Source organism: Phodopus roborovskii, unplaced genomic scaffold, assembly GCF_943737965.1.
Source record: "Phodopus roborovskii unplaced genomic scaffold, PHOROB, whole genome shotgun sequence".
NCBI classification, from domain to species: domain Eukaryota; kingdom Metazoa; phylum Chordata; class Mammalia; order Rodentia; family Cricetidae; genus Phodopus; species Phodopus roborovskii.
In genome coordinates, this window is record NW_026126602.1 from 1,564,646 (window position 1) to 1,588,164 (window position 23,519).

Consider the following 23,519-nt stretch of genomic DNA (forward strand, 5'->3'; position numbering starts at 1 on the left):
AAAACCAAGAAAAATTCAAAGTCAAGAAGTTCTTAACCAACTCCCTTTCCTTGATGTAACAGTCTCTTGGAGACTCAGCCATGGGACAGACAGGCACAGTCACTTGTTTCCAACTGGAGGTGGGGAACTACAAGCTGTGGCCTTGGAGGGACAGATTCTAGGGAAATATGTGTGTGTGTGTGTGTGCGTGTGTGTTGGTTTGGGTGTGTGTCTTGACTGTGTGTGGGTTTGGTTTTGTCTGAAAAAAGATTACAATAACAACATTAGATTTCACAGCCTGTTAACTGTTGATTCTGAGCTGAGAAATTTTCTTCCTGTTTCCTGTACATGAATATGTTAACAAGTGTGTGTGGGTATGTATATGATATGAGTATATATACATAAAGTGGCTGTGTAAATCATACATAAACCTTTATGATGTGGAGAAATAAGTAAAAGAAAAAAGTTCCTACATACTAAGCCTTTCTATTGTGCTTTTTCAAAATGACTAGTCAGTTTGGCATTTAAAATAATTGTTTATGAATTGTAGCACTGTAGATGGGGAACCCAAGGCCTCATGAAAGCCACGTGCTATGTTACACAGTAAAACCCCAGCCCCAATTCGTATATTTAAATCTGGCTTTCATTTTGCTTTTTTTTTTTTTTTTCCTCTTTTATGAGAGCCCATTTCAAATTGATTAATGAGCCTCCAAATGTGCTTTTCTCCTTTTTGAGAGAGTCTGTGCTGTGGGTATCCACATGCTTGCCCTAAAGGCCCAGTCAGATAGTGGGAGACACACAATACAGCATGGATCTGTAAGAGACATGGAGAAGGCTTTGCTGTGGGCCAAGCCTGTCCTTTGCCACCCTGGGAGGGAGATGCTGCTGTTACCCATGTTTCAAGCTACAGAAAATGAGTCTTAGAAGATTCCTGGAACTGCAGAGATACACGGCCAGTATGGCAGGCAGTGCTTCCTGTGTGTCCCTCCCTTTCCAACTCAAGTCTTGGTGGATCTGCTCTCCGGAAGTGTGTGGCTTCCTCTCTCTGGAACTCCGTGGGCACCTGCTCTCCAGAACTCCGTGGGCACCTGACCACTTTTCTTCCTGTGTTCTGTAAAGGCAGTTTCTTGGGTGAGCCTGTTCCAGGACATGGCTTCTGAAAAGCTGGAGGTGGGGCTGAATTCCAGGGTAACGGACACCAGCCTGTGCCCTCTGCTGTCCCACTAGCTCTAAGACCTGTGCTGTACAAAGTCCTGTCCAACTTCAGGTCTGCTTTAAAGTCCCCTGGTTTCTTAGCTGACATTTACAAAGTGAAACACGGTGTGTGTTTGTAGTTTGTGCTGCTATGTTTTAAACTTCAATATGGTAAATTCTTAAGTACATTTTCTATGCGAAGCCCCACAGAGCAGGTGCCACCACCATCCCGTGGAGCATGGCTCCTATATTTTTCACAGTCTTACTTTAGAAATATGATTGTCTCCTTCCCTCCATTGCCCTCACTTTTCTGATTATAGTGGGAGTAAAAACAAACATCAACAGCCTGTAAAGATCCAGCTAGGTAAGCAGTCTCTCAGAGGTCAGGGTTCAACTGAATTTGCAGATCAGAATTCTCTACTATTTTAGCCGTGGAACTTCATTTGTGTTCGATGATCCTTGTACTCAGAATTTATAGTGACTTCCGTACCAGAAAGAACGGTGAAGGGATGGGATTGCCAGCATCCCACTTGTTAAAGCCAGGATAACCAATCACAAATCTCGTCACTGATGACAGAGTTGGGGGCATCGATAGGTAGATAATGCCAGCTTAGGCAGATACTGTGGTCTGAGACTACTGTGCTAACACCGGGGTACATGGTAAGCATTCAGGCTCGCTGTAGCATGCTGTTAGGAAGATAGAGCTAGTGAACGGATGCTTGGAGGACCAGGTGCTACTACTTCCTCAGTGTCCTGGGAAGAGAGGAGCAGAGGGTCACCTACGGCTTTTCCCTTGAGCCCCTCATAGAATGCTGAATGCTCTCCCATGTGGCTTTAGAATTCACATGCTTTCCCCCCACTGGGTCCAGGGTGGCATGCTGCCCTCCACCTAACTTGTATTTCACTCTTTCTATGAGACACCAGTGGATTTCAGGACTGGTCTGTTCACTCCTCTTTACCTTTAAGGGGCTGTGCTGAGATTTCCTTGTATGAAGTCCTTTGTAAGTAACCTTTCCGAACTCCCGAATAACCCAGGATTGCCTCAAAACCAGGGTTAGTTTTAGAGAGTTACAGAGTGACTTTTATCAATCCATTCGTTCTTTGCCAATTCAAATTTTTCTTGTTAAAACGTGAGTTCAGTGGCCATTGCAGAAGTATCTGCTGATTTTCCTTTAATTGAACTGACTCCATAAGGCGTCTCAGTTAGCTCCATATTTCCTCATTCACTGTTGCTTTTCTCTTTTTGAGACTTGGTTCCATGTAACCCAGGCTGGCCTCAAACTCACTGTATGGCCAAGGATTACTGGATGTCTGGCCCTTCCGCCTCTACCTCCCGGCTGCTGGAATTACACATGTGTAGCACCGAGCCTATTTTGTGCAGTGCTGTGCTAGGCATCTAACCCAGAGCATTCTGCATGCCAGGCAAGTACTCAACCAACTGAGGAAGGTTCCTGGCCCTGACTGCTGTTACTTTAGTATCGCCTTTCTTTTTTCTTTTCCTTTTTTCAAACCCAAAGGAATAATTACTCACTTCCTATGTAGTCCCCCAAATCCATACATACGTTGTTTCATTTTTATACCTTGTAGAAAAACTCTAAAAGTACTCTACTCACCCAATTTAGTACCTTTTATTTTTAATTTTTATTACATTTTGTTTCTTTTGTGTGCATGTGTGTGGATATGTGTGGATGTGCACGTGCCATTGCCTGCCTGTGGAGTCAGAGGACAGCTGAGCCAGTCAGTTCTCTCGTTCTCCTATGAAGGTTCTAGATGGAACTTGCCTGAGCAGGCACTGTCTCTCCAGCCCTCAGTATTCTTTTTAAAGCAAATGTACTTTTGGACATTTACAGGATACTTGAATTTTATTTTATATTGTTGAGGAGCTGATATAGAAGGGGTTCAATATTTGGCTTCAGGGCTTTAATTTTTTAGTTTGAAATACACTAAACAGTTTCTAAAGGTATATATGTCTAATTTTTTTTATTTTTATTTGTAGCTGGTTTTAGAAGAAGTTTCCGTCTTAGCAGGAAAGATAAGAAGACAAACAAGTCTATGTATGAATGCAAGAAGAGTGACCAGTACGACACAGCAGACGTGCCTACATACGAAGAAGTGACACCATATCGGCGGCAGGCTCATGAGAAATACAGGCTTGTTGTCCTGGTTGGTAAGTGTTTTGTTTGTAATCGTGAGCAGATAAGGAAAACACTAAGAACTTTGAAGTTTATTGTAGTTGAAGTTTTCAAGCTAAAATTCCCTATATCTAGAATACCTTGCCTAGTCTCTGAAGTGAAGTGCTTGGCTATGTCTCTGTATTGTGATGATGCTTTGGAGACGTACCTCAAAAGTGGACCATGTGCTTGTGCAGCCTCTGCTGGAGATGGGTTAGCACTATGACTTGAGATGTGTCAAGAGCACTGGGTATTTATATATTTGTCAATGAAAGTTTTAATGTTTGTTAATGAAAACCTGAATATTTGCCAATGAGTATTTGAATGTTGTTAATGAAAATTCAGACATTTGTCAATATTTGCATGTTTGTTAATGAAATTTTGAGTAATTATCAGTGATATTTGTTTTTATTCATTTTGTGGCAGTAGCCATGGTGTAAGCTTCCTACAGCAGTTACCCATCATGAAGTTACAGTAGCAGAGTCACAGGAGGTTTCAAACCATTTACAAGTATGTGGGGGAAATTTGTTACTCAAGAGTAGGGTACCTGCGTAGCGTTGGGTTCAATACTATAAAATGTGAGGTTTGGGCAGATGATTTTTACAGTGGTTGGTTTGACTCACATTAATGTTCTGGCCAGTGTCTTGTCCAGCCTTCTCGGACATGACCCCCCATGACCTTATGTTCCTCCATCCCTCCCTTACTTTGTTTCTTTTAAAATATGGTGAGAGCTATGTCAGCTTCCAGGATTGAAGCCAATGGTTTTGCAAAACTTTGCGGGTAGAGGAGCATAATGTCTCTTGTTAATTCCTACGTTGTAAACTTAGGATGACAGTTTGGGGACTGAGAATAAATGGGAGGGTGAGGAATCAGCCTTTTTAGTAAGGACAGATCCTCTGTAAATTTGTTACATGTTGACTGAGACTGGCTGTGGGTGATTTGGGGGAAGAGATACGCTTTTCTCATGCCAGACAGTGCTGGAGTTGATCACTGACCTGGCAGATATTGAAATTGTTTGCATTGTTCAGAAATACAAAATTGCATATTTAAAGGGAATTCACACTTTCCATTCTTAGTGAGACCTACCTTTCTATAGCTCTGACCACACTTGAAAGGAGAGTTTTGTGCATGTTACTGTTTCCCACAAGTGCTCCTAACACTCCAGATTCCAGTCCACACAGCATCCAGAGGGCATGGCTGAATCCTTTGGTCCTGAAAGGAGGCTACTTGAGACCTCTTTGCCCCATCTTCTGGCCCCATTGTCCCTTCTGTCTCTCCTCCCCTTAGTATGTATCCTAGACACACCCCTCCATCCCCATCAGCTCTCCTGTTCAGATCCAGGAGCCATGCGCTGTGGTAAAAGGGGAAGAACGGTGTGACAGAGTTCATGGTTCTCCTTCCTTCCAGGTGAGCCTTACTCTTGGAGTTACCATGCTGTCATAGCTTTGGTCTTCACTTGGAGACTAAAAGGAGGAAGAAGAAACTGCCATTTTTCTTCTCTTCTAAGCACTGACCATAAGGCCCTCTCTTCAGGCCTCAGGGACAATAGATAGTTGGGTATGCCATGAATCTGTATGGTAAGCCAGAGGAGAATGAGGAAAGTCACGGTGTAGGTAGAGGTCTTGAAGATGGTTGATGGTTATGAATAAGAAGTAGCCAACCCCTAGGCTCCTTCAGAGGAATAGGGAACTTGTGCGAGAGAGACTTGTACATCCATGATAGAGTTCGCCATCTTGGACTTACCTTAGGAGAGGATGAACCAGCTGAAGGAGGCCATGTTAACCTTCTGTCAGCAAAGCCTCTACTTGAGATAGTTAGCTAATAAAGGGAAAAGGTTCACTTGGCTCATAGTCTTCATCTCCAAGATAGTGCCACAGTGGGAAACCTCATAGCTGCCCCCTCCCCAGGTAACAGATCAGAGTCCTAGTACAGGTGCCTCAAAACACTATGTAAAATGACCTTCTGCCATATGCTCCATCTGAACTATAAATTAATGAATTTCATGTGGCTTTGGGCCTGCGGGAGAGAGTGCATCATGGCAAGAGCATGTGGAGGAAGGGAAATGTTTATCTCAGCAACAGAGAGCAAAAGAAGGAAGAAAGGAGCCTCTGGGAGCACCCTAACATTCTGCCTCAGTTTCCTCTCTGAGATGCAGAGGTGCTAAGAGCTTTGCTAGTCTAGCAAAGGACCTGCTCCTGAAAGCTGCTGCTACAGACTGAGTAAAAAGCCATTCCTACAGATTCTCTGAAATATTTTCAAATTAGCATGAAGTGTTATAGTCTTAGATTCCTGCTGATTTTGAGCCTCAGCATTTGGGTGATGTTGTTAGACTATTTAGCAGCTGATCATCAGAAAGAAGAAGCACTTGGGTAATATTGGGTAATGGATGTACGCTTTGGAAATTTTATGTTGTCCTGAGTTAACTGTTTTCTTTCATGGTTGCATGCTGAAGACATACTTTCTTGACTTCTTTGACATGTGCATGTCAAAGCCATGGATAGTAATAGCCTGAGCTGAGGGTGTTTTCTCTCAATAGTGTTATGATGTGGTAATCTTAGACCCTGTGTTGAAGACCTTAGAATTAAACCAATTTGGTGCCATTCAGAAGTGTGGCATCAGAGACCTGTAAGACTTGGTCAGAAATACTTGATTTTCTCTTCTGTGGGTACACACATTATTCCTGGGCCACAGTTTAGTCGTTGATATCTCAGTGATGATTCTGTTAGGTTCCTTTCACCTTTAAAAATATTTCTTAAAAAGTGTTAAATTAAATCCTGGGGCATTTAACATGTTGTCTTATATAGTGTATCATAATTCATCTTTAGTAAAACCTGATCTTTTTCAAAAGTAATAAAGTCAAATGATGTATGTGGGCTTGTGGGAAAAGCAGAGCTGCAGTGCTTAAAAAAAAAAAAAAAAAGCCACGAAAGCCCTTTTTTGTGGCCAGCCAGAGCAAGGGCAGAAATTCATCTTGTGGATATTCAGACAACCTGTGACTTGTTCTGTCTGGTTATTCGGCATAGGGAGGAAACTAACAATAAATCTCTGTATATTTCACATTTACAACGTAAGCAGTAAGTACTGTTTGGTCCTCCTTTGGGCTGAACCATACATGTTGCCTGAAGACCACTATGCAAAGGTGCTTTGACTAAATGGACATTTACAAGAATGTCACCATTTTCCCACAGAACGAAGGCAGTGGTGCAGCTGCACTGAGCAGAGTAGAACATGCACATTCAGAGCTGGCCGCGAATGATAGAAGTTCCGCTGCTGTTGTTGGACCGTGGTGGAAACCTTGTAGGGTCTGCTCTGGAGGAGCCCATGTGATACTCTAAAACTGAAAGTCACAATCAAATTTATGAGTGTGTGGTGGGCTTCAAAGTATAATCCTATGTAGAGGAGACAAATACGATCTTTATTAGAATCACAGTTGGCTTCTTATGCCTATAGTCTATCTTAAATATTTATACTTGGGATTCATTTCTGGCATAAGACACAGTTCTTTTCATTGAACTGGCTTTTAGTAAGCAGGCGTCGTCTGAGCACCAACTTCTCTAGGTTACATACAACAGGAGCATTCTTCCTCAAGCCATCTGTATTCCAATGATGAACCAAAAATCTATTCATAGTAACGGAACATAGCTACTAGAGGTGGTGAATGCTACAGAGGGGGTGACAAGCAGTGCGGACCGAGGGAATTTTGAGTTTGGGACTAGAACAGAATGGATTTTGAATGAGATCATGCTATCCCCAGTGAAAGGTCACCTTCAGACGGGTTAGGAAGGAAGGAAGTCACTGTTACCTTTGCTTTGCTAAGGAAAATGACTGCGGTTGGATTCTGTCCTTTCGGTTGTATTGTGTTCTTGTCACAGCTGGCGTGGAAAGGAGACAAGTACTTAAGCGGGTCCACACATCTGCTGTACACTGACGTTCTTTCAGCAAACTTTCTCTTCTCCTCTGTTTTCATTTCCTGTTTTGGCATTTGCTTTACCGATAGATGGTTGCCTCATTAAGAGCGCTTCTCTCATGAAAGTGACAGAAGAAATGAGCTCTGACTTGATTCATTGTGAATGTAAGCTGGACTTTGTAGAGTTTGATTTGTCATTCTCGAACCCAGAACTGCAGCCACCCACTAACATGATCATCCCATGGACACGGATCAAGTGTAATAGCATGGCTGTTTTTATTTTATGCCTAGAGCAATAAAAGCACATTGCTACAATATGATAAGTAGACACTTTATAGCATGTGTCTGATCTGAGAGATACCTAGGGGGTTGGTTGGATTTATCTTGCAGTAAATCAAATGAATGAGCATGGGGTTCTTTTTTTCAGGTAACAATGCAGTTTGGGTCCCTATGGCAGACTCCAATAATTCTGGTATTTTTCTCTGGATAATAAAGAGTAACAAGTCTGGCCAAGTACGATAAAAAAAAAAAAAAAAAAATGTCTGTAGGGAAATGGGGAAGAATTTTTGTGTGAAGCAGTATAAGTACTCTGGGGTTGAATACATAATAGAAGCCACATTCATGCCAGTAACTCTTTGTATAATAGATTGTTTTTGGCTTGTGCCAAGATGAACAAAGAGCAGGAGAAAACATAAATAGTACTTGGTCAGAGCAACACATGTCCTTCCAATATTCCACTTAATATTGGACATAAATCCAAATATTAAAAAGAAGTATGTATAAACAAGAAGGATTTTGTCATTAATGTGTTACTGCAGTGATTACATGTGTAGTTTGTCTAGCTCTGTTGACTTATCTTTATTTAGTTATTTTGCTAATAGATTATTAATATGTCTTTCATCTCTAAGGCACTACCTATATTTAAATTATTAAATTGAATTTGATACTCATCAGCCTTAAGAATACTATACACAGGGGTTTGGGGTTTGCTCAGTGTACAAAGTACTTGCTGAGCTCGAGAACTGAAGTTCAAATCCCCAGCACCCACCTAAAAGCTGGGTGGACTTGGTGAGCCTCCTTTAACCTAGCAGGCAGAGGCGGGGACCCTGGGACAGCTGGATAGTTCCACTAGCAAAAGTGACAATTCTGGGTTCAGCAAGAGACCCTGCCTCAGAAAATGAAGTGGAAAGTGATTGGGAAAGACACTCAACCTCCAGGTTCTCTCTCTCTCTCTCTCTCTCTCTCTCTCTCTCTCTCTCTCTCTCTCTCTCTCTCTCTCTCTCTCTCCTTCTCCCTCTCTCAGGAAACACTATACTAATATCCTATGGCAGAAATAATAATCATCTTGTGTTCTTAACTGTGAAACTGTGAAAAGTGTATTTATGTGTATTTCACTAATTTCAATAAAAAAGTATTTTCACCATAAAAGTTCATCATTGTTATCATAAATACTCATTCTGAAATAGCACTGCCACATAAATAAGTAGATGGTTGAAACTCCAGTGTGTAGTGAGTGATGAAAGTGTAATTGCAGTCATGTGCTCCTATGAGAACATACTACCAATGCATTCTTGCAGAATATTTACCCATTTTCACAGAACCACTGTAGGCTCCAGCATTATGACCTATCTTGATGTTTTCTCTATTCCTTCAGCGCTTTCTGTTGTTGTTTGGATGTGACTGTTTCTGATTCACAATAGATATCTTTCTTAAAACCCTGTTTTAGAGTGAAAACTGTGTCAACTTTGAGTTAATTTTGAATGTGTACTGTGCTAGCACTTGGATACAAAAGTGGTCATATGCAACGTCCGTTACAGGTGATAAGCATGCAGATGAGCCAGGTGTGGTGCCACATGCCTGTGTACCCAGAACTCTGGAAGCAGAGGCAGCCGGATCACAAGTTCAAGCCCAGTTCAGGCTGCACAGTGAGAGCGTCAGAACAAAATGAACCAGAAATGAAAAGTTCTTAAGCATGTTTGCCAAATAAAGAGATAAAACCTGAAGCAAGGGTGGTGAAACACGAAGTCAAAAGACTTGAGGGACATTAGAGAAGATGTGTCACATTCTTGGGACATTCTTACACTTGCATCTTCAATAGTCTTAGCTTTCAGGGGCCTCGGGAGGATCTTGAGGCCAAATCTGGGCTGCACAATAAGACTCTATCTTGTAAAACAAACACATAAAATTAGGGGAGGAGTTTTCTGTCATTGATACTGTACATGGCTATATTTCTTTGGCTAGAATGAATTAGCTTTCACACACACACACACACACACACACAAATCACATTTATTTTGGCTCTTTTTATTAAGGTAGAATGATTAAGTTGAAATTTTATTTAATTATGTTTTTCCAAAGATTTCTAATGTGGTCTGATGTACATGGTGCTGTTTCTTCTTCCCAGTGCTATTTTGCAAGGATTTACAAAATGCATTTTAAAATTTTGGATAACTAGATTTATTTGTGTGTGTGTGAGTGTTATGCCTACATGTATGACTGTGTATTGCCTATATGCAGTGCCCTCAGAGGTTAGAAGAGGGTGCTAGAGTTACAGATTGTTATCAGCTACCATGTGGGTGCTGAGATCCAAACCCAGTTCCTCTGGAAGAACATCCTGTGCTCTTAACTGTGAGTCAACTCTCTGGCCTGTTTACTTGATTATTATATGGGAATTAAATTTGTACATTGAGCTCAGTGTTCTACCACTGAGTTTGATCCTAAACCCTATTAAATGTTTATCAAATGAAGCATATAATTAATTTACATTTATTCCGTAAGTTTTACTGAGGTGACATGAACAAGCCGTCTATTCACCCCAAGTAGGATACTGACAATACATCAGAGAAACAACTCCAACTCCATACAAGTCTGGCACAGCAAACCAATGGACTTGTTGGGGTTTCTTAGAAAGGGCATGGATGACTCTGGGTCAGCCGCACCACTGGCAGGCCCATCTGAGCATGGACGATAACATACAAAAACTGCATCCCTGGAGCTCCCTACACAGGCAGCTCCACCCAAGATTATCCTCTCCCTGGCAATCATGTACTGCTGAAGAGGGGCCTGCGAATTGCACACCTTTCTTGGCAACATCCCCAAGTCCTGAGAACCTCCCTCCTTCCTCTAGGAGAGACTGTTTCTGTGAATCAGCTGCAGAGTGCCATTCCTGGCTTGGCCATGAGCACTCTTTCTAAAAAGACAAAGAGCACCAACCTTAGTTTACCATCTCAATTCTAAATTAATAAACTAAAGTCAATTCAGTGTCATCATCTTTATTTTGTTTTAGTTAATCTAATCATAAATGAAAAATATCGTAATAGATGCATCCAAGCTATCCAGGTTTGGGACACACTTAGGGTTATTTTAGCCTTCCTAGAGTGTCTTCAGGATGTGTGTGGAGAGCTCAGCAGATTTTATTGATACCAGTTTTCTTAGCCACAAGCATAGGTAATCAACTGTTGAAAGTATGGGCACTAGGAAGGAGTCAACAAGCTGGAGCATTGGAAACCATCACCATAGACAGTGCAGAGCCTGACTTCATGCTTTATGTAGGTTGCTTTGATGAGAATGTAGGCAGTGTGTGGAAATGTAGACTGGAACTTTGGAATAATTTGGGAGTTGCATTCAAGTGTAGCCTTTAACAAAAGACCCACCTCTTATTGTCTTAGCTTCCTCTTCTGCAACATGAGGATAATGATGACCCTTTCAGAGATGTGTTGAAGGTTTCTGATGGTCTGTGTAACAGACGCCTGCCACATGGAAACCTCTTCTATTAGAGTCCTCATCAAACCAAAGCCATATGAACTGAAGATTTTCATTCATTATCATTAACAAGAACCATTGAAAACAAACTATAACGTCATCTGCTTATGTACACATGAATATTATTCACTGAGTGTGATAAAGGTTTATGTATTGAAAGGCACAGTGAATCCTCTTAGCGGAGGCACATGTATGAGTTAACCTGTTCATATCCCTACATTGCCTGCACATAGATCACATGTTCTAAATATAAAGAAGCCAACTAAAAGTGATGTGATTGCATCTGCTCATGAAAAGGGGGTCATAGGGCACAGGTGTGAATGTGGGGCCTTGTTTCTGTTTTTCAGAGTCAGTAAAGAGACTTGCATTCCTCCTCAGCATGGGTGCAAAATGAGCAGGGATCCCACAGGGAAGCAGTTTTGAAAATCTGTCCTTTGGACTTTTTATGTGACTATGTCTAGCTTTGCAGATTATGATCTAGAATAATCTAAACATTAGGAAATTCAGACACAATCTTTTTCTCTAGTCATTCCTGGTGTGAGTGAGTGTGGGTGTCTGGAATCTGTTTATGAGGATGAGGTGATAGGAACTGAAAGTGAGTGTGGCCAGAATTTGGGAGTGACATCCTGGACTTGGCATAACTTTCCCTACTAAGTCACATATCTAGTTTTTTTTTTTTTTTTTCCTCCTGAGCTAAAATAAATCATTGGTTTTGGAGGCTGGGGGGAGTGTTTGTTCTTAGTTTGTTTGCTTGTGATTTGGATAGTGCATGAAATAAAGAGAGTTCTGTTTCTCCTCAGAGTCTCTCATTCTAGGAAGAGCTTCATAACTGAGACCTATGAAAAACACCCATATCCCACTCATCTTTGCTGGAGCAGGGCCCACTGTGCTCTAGTATTTGACATGCTTGGGGACATAAGTAACTGGGTCCACTTCTTCTATAGATGGAAGGTACACGCAATGGTATTCCATCGAAACACTTTTTCTTTTTTCAAGACTATATTCTTCAGATTTTTGTACCTTATGGAATATGATCTAGGCCCTGAGGATGTGGCACAGTGGTAACACACCTGCCTAGCACGTGTGAGACCCTGGTCTCTTGCTCCAGTAACAGGAAGCAGGCACATAAGTACCTATAATTTGCCAGCTGTGGAAATAGTAGGTGAGGGAAGCAGGAGATGTCTTTGTATTCATAGACCTCACAGTCTGTTAGAGGATCAAGGCGAGTAAGCAAGCATGTGTAATTAGTGGGAGGCACGCCCTTTGAAGTGGGAAAGTGTAGGAAACCCATGAACTTGGTACATAACCCAAAGTTAGAGTAGGGCTAGACGCCAGCCTTCTGTGGCATTGGATTCACTTCCGGCACCCAGGTTAATATTCTCATGCTGCCCTTTAGATCAAGCCCAGTCATTTGTATTGTTTCACTTTGAGACATTTGACTCATTGTCCTCTTGCCAGTTAAGGTTGCCTCTCTCTTTCTGTTTATGATAGTCACCCTTGTCACCGTAGCAAAATAACCCAAGCAAACAGCTTAAAATGAGTAATATTTATGTGGGATCATAGTTTCGGAGGTTCGAGCCATGGCCAGCTGACTCCATTGCTTTGAGACTCCTGGCAATCAGAAGCATCAGAGTGGAAGGGCATGAGGAGGTGGGGTGCTACTCATTTCATGGTGACCAAGAAGAATGAAACTGAGGAAGGCTCCAAGGGCAAGGTACGCCTTCTGACTTGGGCTCTACCATTCAGCCATCGACCAAGCCGAGTCCTTATGATCTGGCCACATCAGCTGCCATGCAAGCTTTGAACCTAACTTTAGGGAGGGCATCTCAGTAGCAGATCCATGACACTTCATGTTCAGGTAAACCTGGTCATAGCTTTTATCCAAATGCTGGTGTTGACTCTATCTGTGCCCAGGGGCCTTGTTTCAGTACTTGCTGGTACTCTCTGGCTTTTGAACTCCTAAGTGGATACAGACATTTGACTTCGTTGTACATTGTCCTTCTGATCACTCCCAAGTGTGCATATCCTAAAATACAAGTTGTGTTGTCATAAATTACATTCCTTTCTTTTCTTTGTTATGCTGTCTCTTAGGGGAGCATATTAGTTTGGAGAGGGGAACTATATGTTCTACTAAGTTGTGGTAACTGTGACCACAACTTGGGCATATCAAGTCTTAGAGAACAAAGGAAAGTTGGTAGAGAAAAAAGGTCCTGACAGCCGTGGAGGAAAGGTAGAAGGCAATAGTGGGACAGGGTGGGGGCTAGAAGTGCCAGTGGGTAAGGAAGGTATGGCTCCCAGTCCTGCCCCTTTGCCTCTCACACCGTTCCCTACACTCACAGTGCCCACTTGGCTGGCCTCAGCTTTGTGTGCCTGCAAGCCTATCATTACCCTTTCCCTGGGACCCCTCTGGTCCACATTTGAGGAGAAAGGGGAGATAGAGGAATGCAAAGTCAGATGCCTGTGCTATACCAAGTTCTCGTCCCTTCTCCCAAGAAAGGGAGCTTTGTGATGCTGACTGGGGTGGGATCACCTTCTCTAGTGTCACAGGAGGAGCAGTTTGTCTAGGAGTGAATGGGGAGGGACCTAGCTGTAGGTAGGCTGGTCTCGGCCGCTGCTCTGTCTGCATCTCTCTACCTTTCATCCATAGACCTAACCACAAGTTGTGTGAGGTTTAAGATGAGGAAAGGTTGCTGGCCCTGAGGCTGGTAACCTTTATGACTTTTGATTTCAGGCTACTGTTCACAGCCACTCTTTGGGTATTTTTTGTTTAGCCCCAATATCTTCATTGACTAGCCATTTTCACTAAATGCAATGTAGTGTATCTGCCATCTTTTCTTTGTCATAGCACATGCTTTGTTCATCATATGTTCTCTCTCTGTGTGTGTGTGTGTGTGTGTGTGTGTGTATTTGATATATTTAAATGTGCAAGGCCTGTGGCAGCTTTCAGATGCCTAGGACTGTCTGAAATTCTGTAGGGTAGGGTGTCATGACAAAGCTCAGTGTGAGCATGGCTTTGCACATTTGAAATGCATAATTGGATTTGTTTCCAAAATTAAATCAACAATTTTCTTTTATTGAAATCTGAAAATATTTAAAAATACAATTTGTAGGGGAACATATTTTAGGCTGTTGTACATAGATTACTTGGTAATGTGCTAAGGTATTCTTGGATATGTTTTATTTTAAGTTTTCTAGAAAAAAAAGGTAAGCATATAAACCACTCTGAAGCAACTCTAGAAACCCAATTATTTTCCTGTGTATAGCTTAGCTAGAAATAGACTCCTTGCTGGGAATGTGGGATTAGACCATTGTTCTTAGTGTCTCTGTCTTGTTTCTCAGGTCCTGTCGGGGTTGGGCTGAACGAGCTGAAGCGGAAGCTGTTGATCAGTGACACACAGCACTATGGTGTGACAGTGCCCCGTGAGTCCTCTAGCACACAATGGTTCTCTGTGGACATTAGTAATGGCTGTTATGGCTTAGGGAGCTTGCACGATGCTGATTACTGTTCTCAACATTTCTCCTCTAGACCACCCGCATCCGTGCACGATACACAGTGACGTCACATTTAGAGAAGGAATTGGGGTACCAGGGACTCAAGGAATTCCCCCACACTCCACAGATTGTTGATGGTTTATTTCTTTATCTCAGTTTACCTACTTGAGATTTTTATGGTGACTTCAAATGCACAGATGACACCAATCTATAGTTACAAATTATCTTCTAAATAAAAGTCTTATTGTTCTGTTCCCCCAAAGTTTTTCACCAGTTTTGTTTTATGATTAGAAAGACCAAACCACGAAGAGCAGGGGGAGACGTCTCATAGCACCAATGTTTCTTAATTACCTTTTATATGTAGTAATTGGCAGGTAGCGTTTCAAATAGGCTTTCCATAGCTTAATAGAACAAACATGGTAGGCTTCTTTTGGGTACACAGAATTAGATCTATTTTTATAAAAATGGTTTTCATATGCATTTTTACAAATGAAATACGATACTTGAAACATTTTGATCTCCAGAATAAATGCCATTTGACTACTTAATATGTTGACTTAGAAAGCTGTCTGAAAGGCCAAATTGAAATGTTGGCTTTTTCAAGTGGTTTTAGTGCTGCATTTAAAAAAAAATCATTTGTATATTGCCCTTAGCAATGTTCTCTAGTTTTGGAAGAGTTCATCTGTGTTTTTAAATTATAGTGTTCTGCTACCTCCAGTTACTTCTTGTTACTACATTTTTCCAAATTACTGTTTGTAATCACTTTTAGCTGTAAGTAAGGGGACTTCTGGTTTTCAACAACCAAGATGAAAGTAAAGAAACATGTGGAATGGTACAGGTTTTTTTTTTCCCCTTTTAATTCCCTTTTCTTACAGATGTTGAATTCTAATGTACAGATAATTAGAAAAATTTAGCAAACAATTGCTAACCTTATCAGGTACATGATTATGGGAGAAGCCTAGAAGCTTCAGACCCGATTTATTACTTTCCTGTTGTGTCAATCCCTTCATATGTCCTGGTTTATATAATCCTCCATGCAACAGTGTAGAACAGATTCACAGAAGAGGACCTGGGGGAAGGATGCTTTACTGGGAAGAGGAACTAGGTTGAAAGGATGTTTCACTAGGAGGGGGACCTTGATAGAAAGGATGCTTCACTAGGAGGAGGAACTAGGTTGAAAGGTTATTTCACTAGTAGGAGGACCTAGGTTGAAAGGATGCTTCACTTGGAGGAGGAAATAGGTTGAAAGGATGCTTCACTAGGAGGGGGACCTTGATAGAAAGGATGCTTCATTAGGAGGAGGAACTAGGTTGAAAGGATATTTCACTAGTAGGAGGACGTAGGTTGAAAGGATGCTTCACTAGTAGGAGGACCTAGTTTGAAAGGATGCTTCACTAGGAGGAGGAACTTGGTTGAAAGGATGCTTCACTAGTAGGAGGACCTAGGTTGAAAGGATGATTCACTAGGAGGAGGAACTAGGTTAAAAGGATGCTTCACTAGGAGGAGGAACTAGGTTGAAAGGTTATTTCACTAGTAGGAGGATCTAGGTTGAAAGGATGTTTCAGTAGGAGGAGGACCTAGTTTGAAAGGATGCTTCACTAGGAGGAGGACCTAGGTTGAAAGGATGCTTCACTAGGAGGAGGACCTAAGTTGAAAGGATGTTTCACTAGTACTTGGAATCAGGTTTTTTGACATTGTTTATTGAGTTACTTTTGTTCAGTGTAAACACAGTACCTAACAGTACCAACCTCAGAGAGAAAGGAATCGATTTCATCCTGATGAGGAAGCATGGCAGTGGTCATCATATGTGGTTGAGACTATGCTCTTGATAGAGGACCAGGAAGCATAGAGCAAGGCCAGAGCTGGAGGCCAGCCTATACTTTCAAAGCCCCCTCCCTAGTAATCTATGTCTACTGATGAAGCCCCACCCCCTGAAGGTTCCAGAGCCTCCAAAAATGGTCTTGCCAGCTGTGGAACAGCAGAACGTGGTCCTGAGGGGATACTTCACATTCTAAAAATGACACCTCTCATTCTCTCCTGTGTAGCACTGTCCTTTCAAACTTCTGTGGCCCAGTAAGTAGTAAAACAGTTTCCTCTGAGGGAAAGCACTGTACATCAGACATGGCCTGCTGTGATTGTTGCAATGCTGCTGGGAATTCCAAAGCAAAGCCCTTGGGCCTCAGATCAACCAGACACTAAGATCCTATTGAGACAATATCAAGAAAGTGCCAGGGTTTGAACTTGCCAAAGAGTCCCTCACTATAGTTACTTCCTGCTTGGCTTCGCTTGTACACATGCCAATGCCCCAAGACTCCTATGCAGAATGTTTCCTAGGCCTGGTAAGATATCCTTCAGGTTCACAGGAGAAGGTACACTAAGTTGTGTGTCTATAGCAAGCATCCCTAGTGATTCATGGTGTTGATTTAAAATTTGAAGATCAGATTTGCAATTTCAAATTGTATTGCTTTTCAAAATACTTTGAGCAGAGCCTGGAATTTTAGAGGAAACTTTCTGTTTGATTACAGTAGTATTCTGTTTGATACATGGCTTCTTTAATGTTCTTTTCTAAAACCTTACGTTAAATAGCCATTAGAGTCAGTAAATTATAAGCATTGTGGAGCGGTGTCTTTTTTTTTTTTTTTTTTTTTTTTTTTTTTGCATTGATGGGAGTTCAGGTCAACAGTGTACAAAACTAACTACAATAAAACTACACAAATACCACAGGAGTCATGAATTTAACTTCACACTCAATGGAAATGTATACGCTGTCAAACAAAGGCGTGTACTCTGATGTTCTTAGAAACATTCTTTATAAGTGCCCCAAACTGAAAGCTGCCAGACGCCACCAGTAGTGAGTAGATAAGTAAATCACAGCTTATTTGCATAGTGGATGCTAGAATGCATAGGGGCAGCACTCTGTAACTGCCAGTACTATGAACTGATTCCATAAAGAGTAGACTGAGGAAGAGTGATGCAGATCTTTGGGAGCACTGGAGTTTTGCAGCCCAGGGGGACTAGGCTTGGGGGACTAGGGTGCCAGACACTCATTAGTCACTAAAAGACAACCTGAGTCAATAGCCATTGTGTCCATTGTCTGTCAGTGTTACTAAAGACATAGACACAGGGAAGTAAGCAAAGTGAACACACACACACAAAAAAGAGGAGAGCTAAGAAAGTAGAGAAAGTGGAAGCATGGTTTTTGCTCACCTGTTTATTTTTATGAGGGAAGAAGAGGGAACTCTGGAGAAGAGGTGGGGATCCCAGAGAGGAATAGCCATTGAGCTACTGGCCTAGAGCCTTTCATCTGGGCTTACAGCAGAAAATGGGCAGGGATGATCCCTGATGGGATTGGTTAGTTCTTTGAGTATGTATGTCATGGGCCAAGCCACGTAGGGAGCCCTACACACTGCAAGTTGTCTTGACACAACCCATGGAGATGATAACATGCTATACTTGGGCAGCTTGGCCAGTTAGGGTGATAACTCTATTAGCTTATGGGTTTGGTTATCTGCTAGTCAGAAGCCCCTGCCAGCATTGCAGCTCATTGACCTTGAAGGCATTACTGGTCTCTGACCTTGGCCAGGTCTTCTATACATTAGTAAAAGTATGTTCTCTTCTCATGTTTACATGACCAGCTTGTAGTATTAGCATGGACCATTTTCCTTTACTGTCTATCAGGAGTCAGCTCTTACCATGCCTATCAAGATAGCTGCATTTGTTCTTGGTTACCTCATATTTAGCTCCCTGTCTGCAAGGTGATCTGTGATCCTTTCCTTTTTGGGATAAACGGGGGCTTTAGTCTATTATAAATAGCTGCATTAGATGCAAAGCTGTGTGTACAAGGCTGACTCGTGTATGCTCCTTGGTGGGGGTGGGGCTCAAGAGAGTGGAAGCCAGCGGACCTGGTGACACTAACTTTGCTGTTTCCCCAGATCCTGTCCTCCATATCAGATCAGCTTGATCATCTCATACTCAGCTGCAAGACCTCTTTACATTCCTTGGTGTTTCCAGTCTTGCATTTTAACCTGTGTTCCTAAAGCTAGCGTCTGTTTTTACTGTATCAGGAAAAAACAGGTCCAAAAGAGAGTATGCATTAAGTCTTCAACAACTGTAGTAGAAGGCAGTTCAAGTGGAATTCAAGGGCTGACTATGCTCTGCTTTGTGCTAGAGCACTGATCATACAGCTGTGCTGATCTTTGGGATTTCTTTGGTCTTTGTAATACACATATACATAATATCTCCACACACTTGTGTAAGGCTTATATGTGAGCTTTCCTATATCCTAGTCTGGTTTTTAAATGTTAAATAGAGATCCTTATAGTTCAACTAATTATAATTCATTAACATTTGACTTCTTGTTTTTGATGCTATGCTACAATTAGCCGAGGGACCAGCTGTACTGTTTTTATATTAATTTTGAATATATCATTTTTCCACTTAAAAAGGCAGTCACATGTTTTAGTGAAAGTATTCATCTTGAAAAATGTGTCCTTATGCCGTCTTATCATTTGGACTCAGTATAACTAAGCTGGCAAGAATGTTACTAGATAATCTATGAGACTGCTGTCAAGCATGCATTCCAGAGTGCATGATGTCATCATACTGCATGTGACATATTTTAAAGAGATACTAAATCTAGTGAGTGCTGTTATTCTTGGGTTCAAACAGCTGACATGTAGCTAATAAAAGGTTCTGAAGTAGATGGGTATTACATTTGGATCTATAGATTCCAAATCCTTGGTCTGGGCGTTGAACACCTTTCATTCTTGCCCACACTTCCTCTTCCTTTTTTGAGGTTTCTCAGGCAGAGTTGAATCTGTGTTTTCATAGAGGTGAAACTATCTATGTTCTAGAAGACTTACCTGTCTAAAGGATGCTCACTTGAGTATTTCTAGAACAGGGCAGCCCTTGTAATCTTCTCACAAGCACTTTGAAGGCTTCCTTAAGCATTAGCCCTTGTTAAAGAGTTAAAGGCTTTCAATTAGACATGAAATTCTTCTCAGTAAAGGAACAGGAACCATGGCTAACTCTGGGAGCTGTCCCGAGTGTCCTGGACTCACCTACTAGCTGGTATAGTTCCAAAGGTGTCTAACTTGGTGTGTGTAGGTGCAGGGGCCAATGGTCCCTAACATGTGTGCTACATGGCTAGTCATGATGTGAAGCTCTTGTAGTTGGACAAGCATAGTCTTTTCTTTATTACCAGCAAATTAATGCAGAGAAAGGTCTCAGTTTTGACTTCCAGTCGTAGTGTTTGTTGTTGTTTGTGTCTTTATTTGGATTTTTTTAGCTCACTATTTGGTAAAGGAACACCAGCAAATATCAACAGTAAAAATAATAAATGAACTTAGCCCCATTCCCGAAGCAGAAAAAAAGTACTCACTTAAATACTGTTTCTACTCTTGAACATGTATCATCTAATACATACTCAACAAAATAATTTCCTACTGTGAAATGTGTTGCTTGTTTTCTTGATGGAATAAAATGTATCAGTCCTTAGTCCTCCTTTTGGAAAGACTGTGGCATTCCATTAAGAACAGCACTGGTTCTTGGTGTTCCACGGGGAGGAGGGAAGGAGCTTTGTATTAAAATATACTTGCTGGCTCCATAAAGAGAATTAGGATTTGGAACATAACGGGGTTATTTGGCCTTAAAAATCCTTTGCTTTGTGGCTGGCATAACAGCTTAGCAGATAAAGGAGGCTGCTACCAAGCCTGAGGGAACTGAGTTTGATCCCTGGGACCTACATGATGGAGGAAAACAGCAGTCCAGGAGGTGTCCTTTGACCTCCATGGTCACACATGCTATGCACCACACACACACACACACACTTAAATGTTTAATGACTTTTTAAAATTCTACTTTCCCTACTTCATAGTTTTCTGCTAAGCATTATTAAAAGATATAATTGAAATATGTAAAATGGACATAGATCTTTTTCAGCCTCTGTCTGCATGTGTGCAAGCATTAACGCAGGCATAATGAGACATTTCACCTCAGAAATGTCCATGCCTGGGCCAGGCTTTGCCCCCAGCCTGTCAAGTGCCGCTCTGTACTCATTGCCTCATTGCTTGGGGACTCATTTTAACCCTGAGCATCTGTTGAGTTACACAGTGAAAACCATTTTGTCTTTGCACAGGTTTTTTATTTGTAGATTGGTTTGTTTGTTATTGTTATTGTTTTGTTTTTTGTTTGTTTCAGTTCAGCATGAGTTTGCAGTGCATGTGCAGTCTCTATGATGTTTGGAGTCTCAAACATCTGCAATACTTGGCTTTTTTTTTTTTTTTTTTTTTTTTTTTTTTTTTTGGTGTGTGTGTGTGTGTGTAGCATGGAAATACTGGCGTTCACCTGATGGTGGATACAGTGGTCCCTTCACCATCCTCACTGTTCGCTATTGACAGATAGAGCATTATGGCGAACTTTGTGCAGACAAATTTGAAAAGGCGTAGGTTTTTGTTTCCCTTGAACAAATAAGTAGGAGGACGGCTGTACTGTAGGCTTGATGTTTTTAGAAGTTAGCAGACTGGTTGGAGCGATGGCTCCGCTGGGAGAATGCTTGTCTTATAAGCAGGGTGCCCTAACTTCAGTCACCACAGCACAATGGAAAAGGAATCACAAGTGGTGACGTGTGTCTACTCCTGGGATGGGGAGGCAGAAACAGCTGCATCCCTGCAGCTCTGGCTAGCCTGCCTAGCTGCCAGGTTTAGGGAGGGACCTGTCTAAAGAAACAAAGTGGGTGGCTCCTGAATCATACACTCCACCTTGTGTGTGCCACCCCATTATTCAGAGATTAGACTAAGTTCTGTGTATTCTAACCACACTCACTTCTTTTCCTTTTTTCTTTTTAATGTTTAAAGATTATTTATTTTATGTATATGGTCCTCTATCTGACTGTATGCCTGCGTGCCAGAAGAAGGCATCAGGACTGAATGGCCACTGTCAACCTTGCAGCTGTCACACTGCTCTTTGTTTCCAGCATGGATGTGTCCAGCTTATATTTCAACATGGGGTCTCATGTTAACACAGCTACCAAGTTGTAGCCTCCGTCTTTCTTAACTTTCTCATATCTAGCTCCTTCTCCATGGGGCGATCTGAAGTTGTCTCTTTTCTGGAATAGGGGAACCTCCGTTAAAAGCCATCTTTCCCCACAGTTTAGTCAGTTACATTGAGTGTCACTAGAATCATGAGTATGTGAGAATCATTAGTGTCTTATGTACTGTCCCCAGGGCTTCATGGGGGACAGACAGACAGACAGACACACAGCCTGCCACCATTAGCCTTGTTGCCTTGAGCCCCCGTCCTCTCTCTTCCCTGCTCAGCTTGGCTGTCTCACACCCTCTTACTTCTCTTCGTTGGCATTCCCTACCTCACTCTTTTAACTCGGACACTTTTTAAAGTCCAATATGTGTTTTCAGAGTAACGTTTGTAATTAGCTGCATAGCCCTTTCCCCTAACTACCTACAGAAGCCTACTAGCCCCAGCCTTGTTACCAGTATGCCTTGGCTTCCTGCAGGTTCTCTATCCTTCCTGTTTTATGTAGTTTTAAGATTCTCAGATAATTATCAGGTGTCCAGGGCTTTTGATTGTAAGAGCAGGAAGGGTAAGGCTGTGGTGGGGTTTCACGTGTGTGTCCACATTGGAAAGCATGTTTTGTCATTGTTTTTCCACCAGCCTATATTTTCTATTTCTTTATGATTCACTCAAAAGCCACACTGTCAACAGGTTGCAAGATGCTGTTGTTAATGACTTGGCGAGGGTGGTAAATAACACATGGAGGTATTTGATTTCATCCAGTTATAACAGAACACAGAAGGTACTCGTTGTGCATTGTGTGAAGAAGGCTCTACCTTCTACCCAGTGAACAAGTATGCTTGCTTTAGTAAAGAAAGATCAGTACATGACAAAATAAGGAAGTTATTTGCAAAAGAAAGGCGATTTCCTGGGGAGTAGTTTGAACTACACATAGGGCTACTTTTTTGTATTTTCTTGTAGTAAAGATTCTTTAAAGGTGTGAGTAATGATCAGACCCATGGTGCAATTAGACCGTCAACCTGAACATTGTAACAACAGTGGAAAAGTCTCAATTTATACTCCACTGTATGTTAGCGGCTAATTCCCCCCCCCCTTTTTTTTCCCCTCTGTTTTTAAATCTCATGTAGTAAACTAACTTAATGTACTTGATTTCTTTATAATACTTTTTAAGGTAGCTGATGTGGACTTTTCTCAATTCCTTTTCTATCCAATCACAGACACCACTAGAGCAAGAAGAAGCCAAGAGAGTGACGGTGTGGAATATATTTTTATTTCCAAGCATTTGTTTGAGACAGATGTTCAAAATAACAAGTATGTGAAAATTTTGTTGAATGTTTTCTATTACTATTGTTCTTAAGCTGGTGCCTGTATATCTAGTTTTAGATGGTCTAGGATTCCCTTCTATTTTACAGTACTATTTGAAGTCCTTAAAAAGTTCACTTAGCAATTACTGATATCCACATCTTTTTTTTCTTTCTTCCTTCTTTTTTTTGGGGGGCAGAGGGTACCCGGGAGCTACAACATTTCAGCTAAACCCAAAGGAATTATTTTGAAGCATGAGGGAAAATTCCCAGTGTGTTTCTGTGACTTTTTTTCCAGTCCAGCAATTTAATCTCAATGTGTAACTTGGGTAGGACTTTATTTTAAAGATTAATGGCTAGCTATATGACATGCTTGCCCCATAGTCGTCTTCATACACACCTTAGTCTCACATCGGCACTTTGCAACATTGGAATAAAGCTGTCTCCTCCAGCCAGCTCTTACTCCACCCTCCCCCAGTTTTCCATTGCTGAGGTGTGGCTACTCAGGGTGTCAGAAGTAGGGTGTGTTTTCACGCAGTATTGTGGGATTTTATTGAAACATCAAAATGCTTTCTTCAAGTTTGGCCCTATGACTGTGTTTTTATAGCACATAATCGCTGCCCTGGTTCCATTAGCCACCTCCCAGCTCCTGTGGCTCCAGTGCCCAGCTCTGTTACTCTGTAG

General features: G+C 41.7%; 1 protein-coding gene across 2 annotated transcripts in view; it reads left to right on the forward strand.

Moving 5' to 3' along the window:
- Positions 1-23,519, forward strand: part of Mpp7 (MAGUK p55 scaffold protein 7) — a 140,443-nt gene that overhangs the window by 111,171 nt on the left and 5,753 nt on the right. For both annotated transcript variants that reach the window (XM_051205611.1, XM_051205612.1), the window contains 3 exons: positions 3,170-3,340; positions 14,353-14,433; positions 22,752-22,845. In XM_051205611.1, coding sequence (XP_051061568.1) covers positions 3,170-3,340; positions 14,353-14,433; positions 22,752-22,845 — 346 coding nt within the window. The remainder of the gene's footprint in view (positions 1-3,169; positions 3,341-14,352; positions 14,434-22,751; positions 22,846-23,519) is intronic.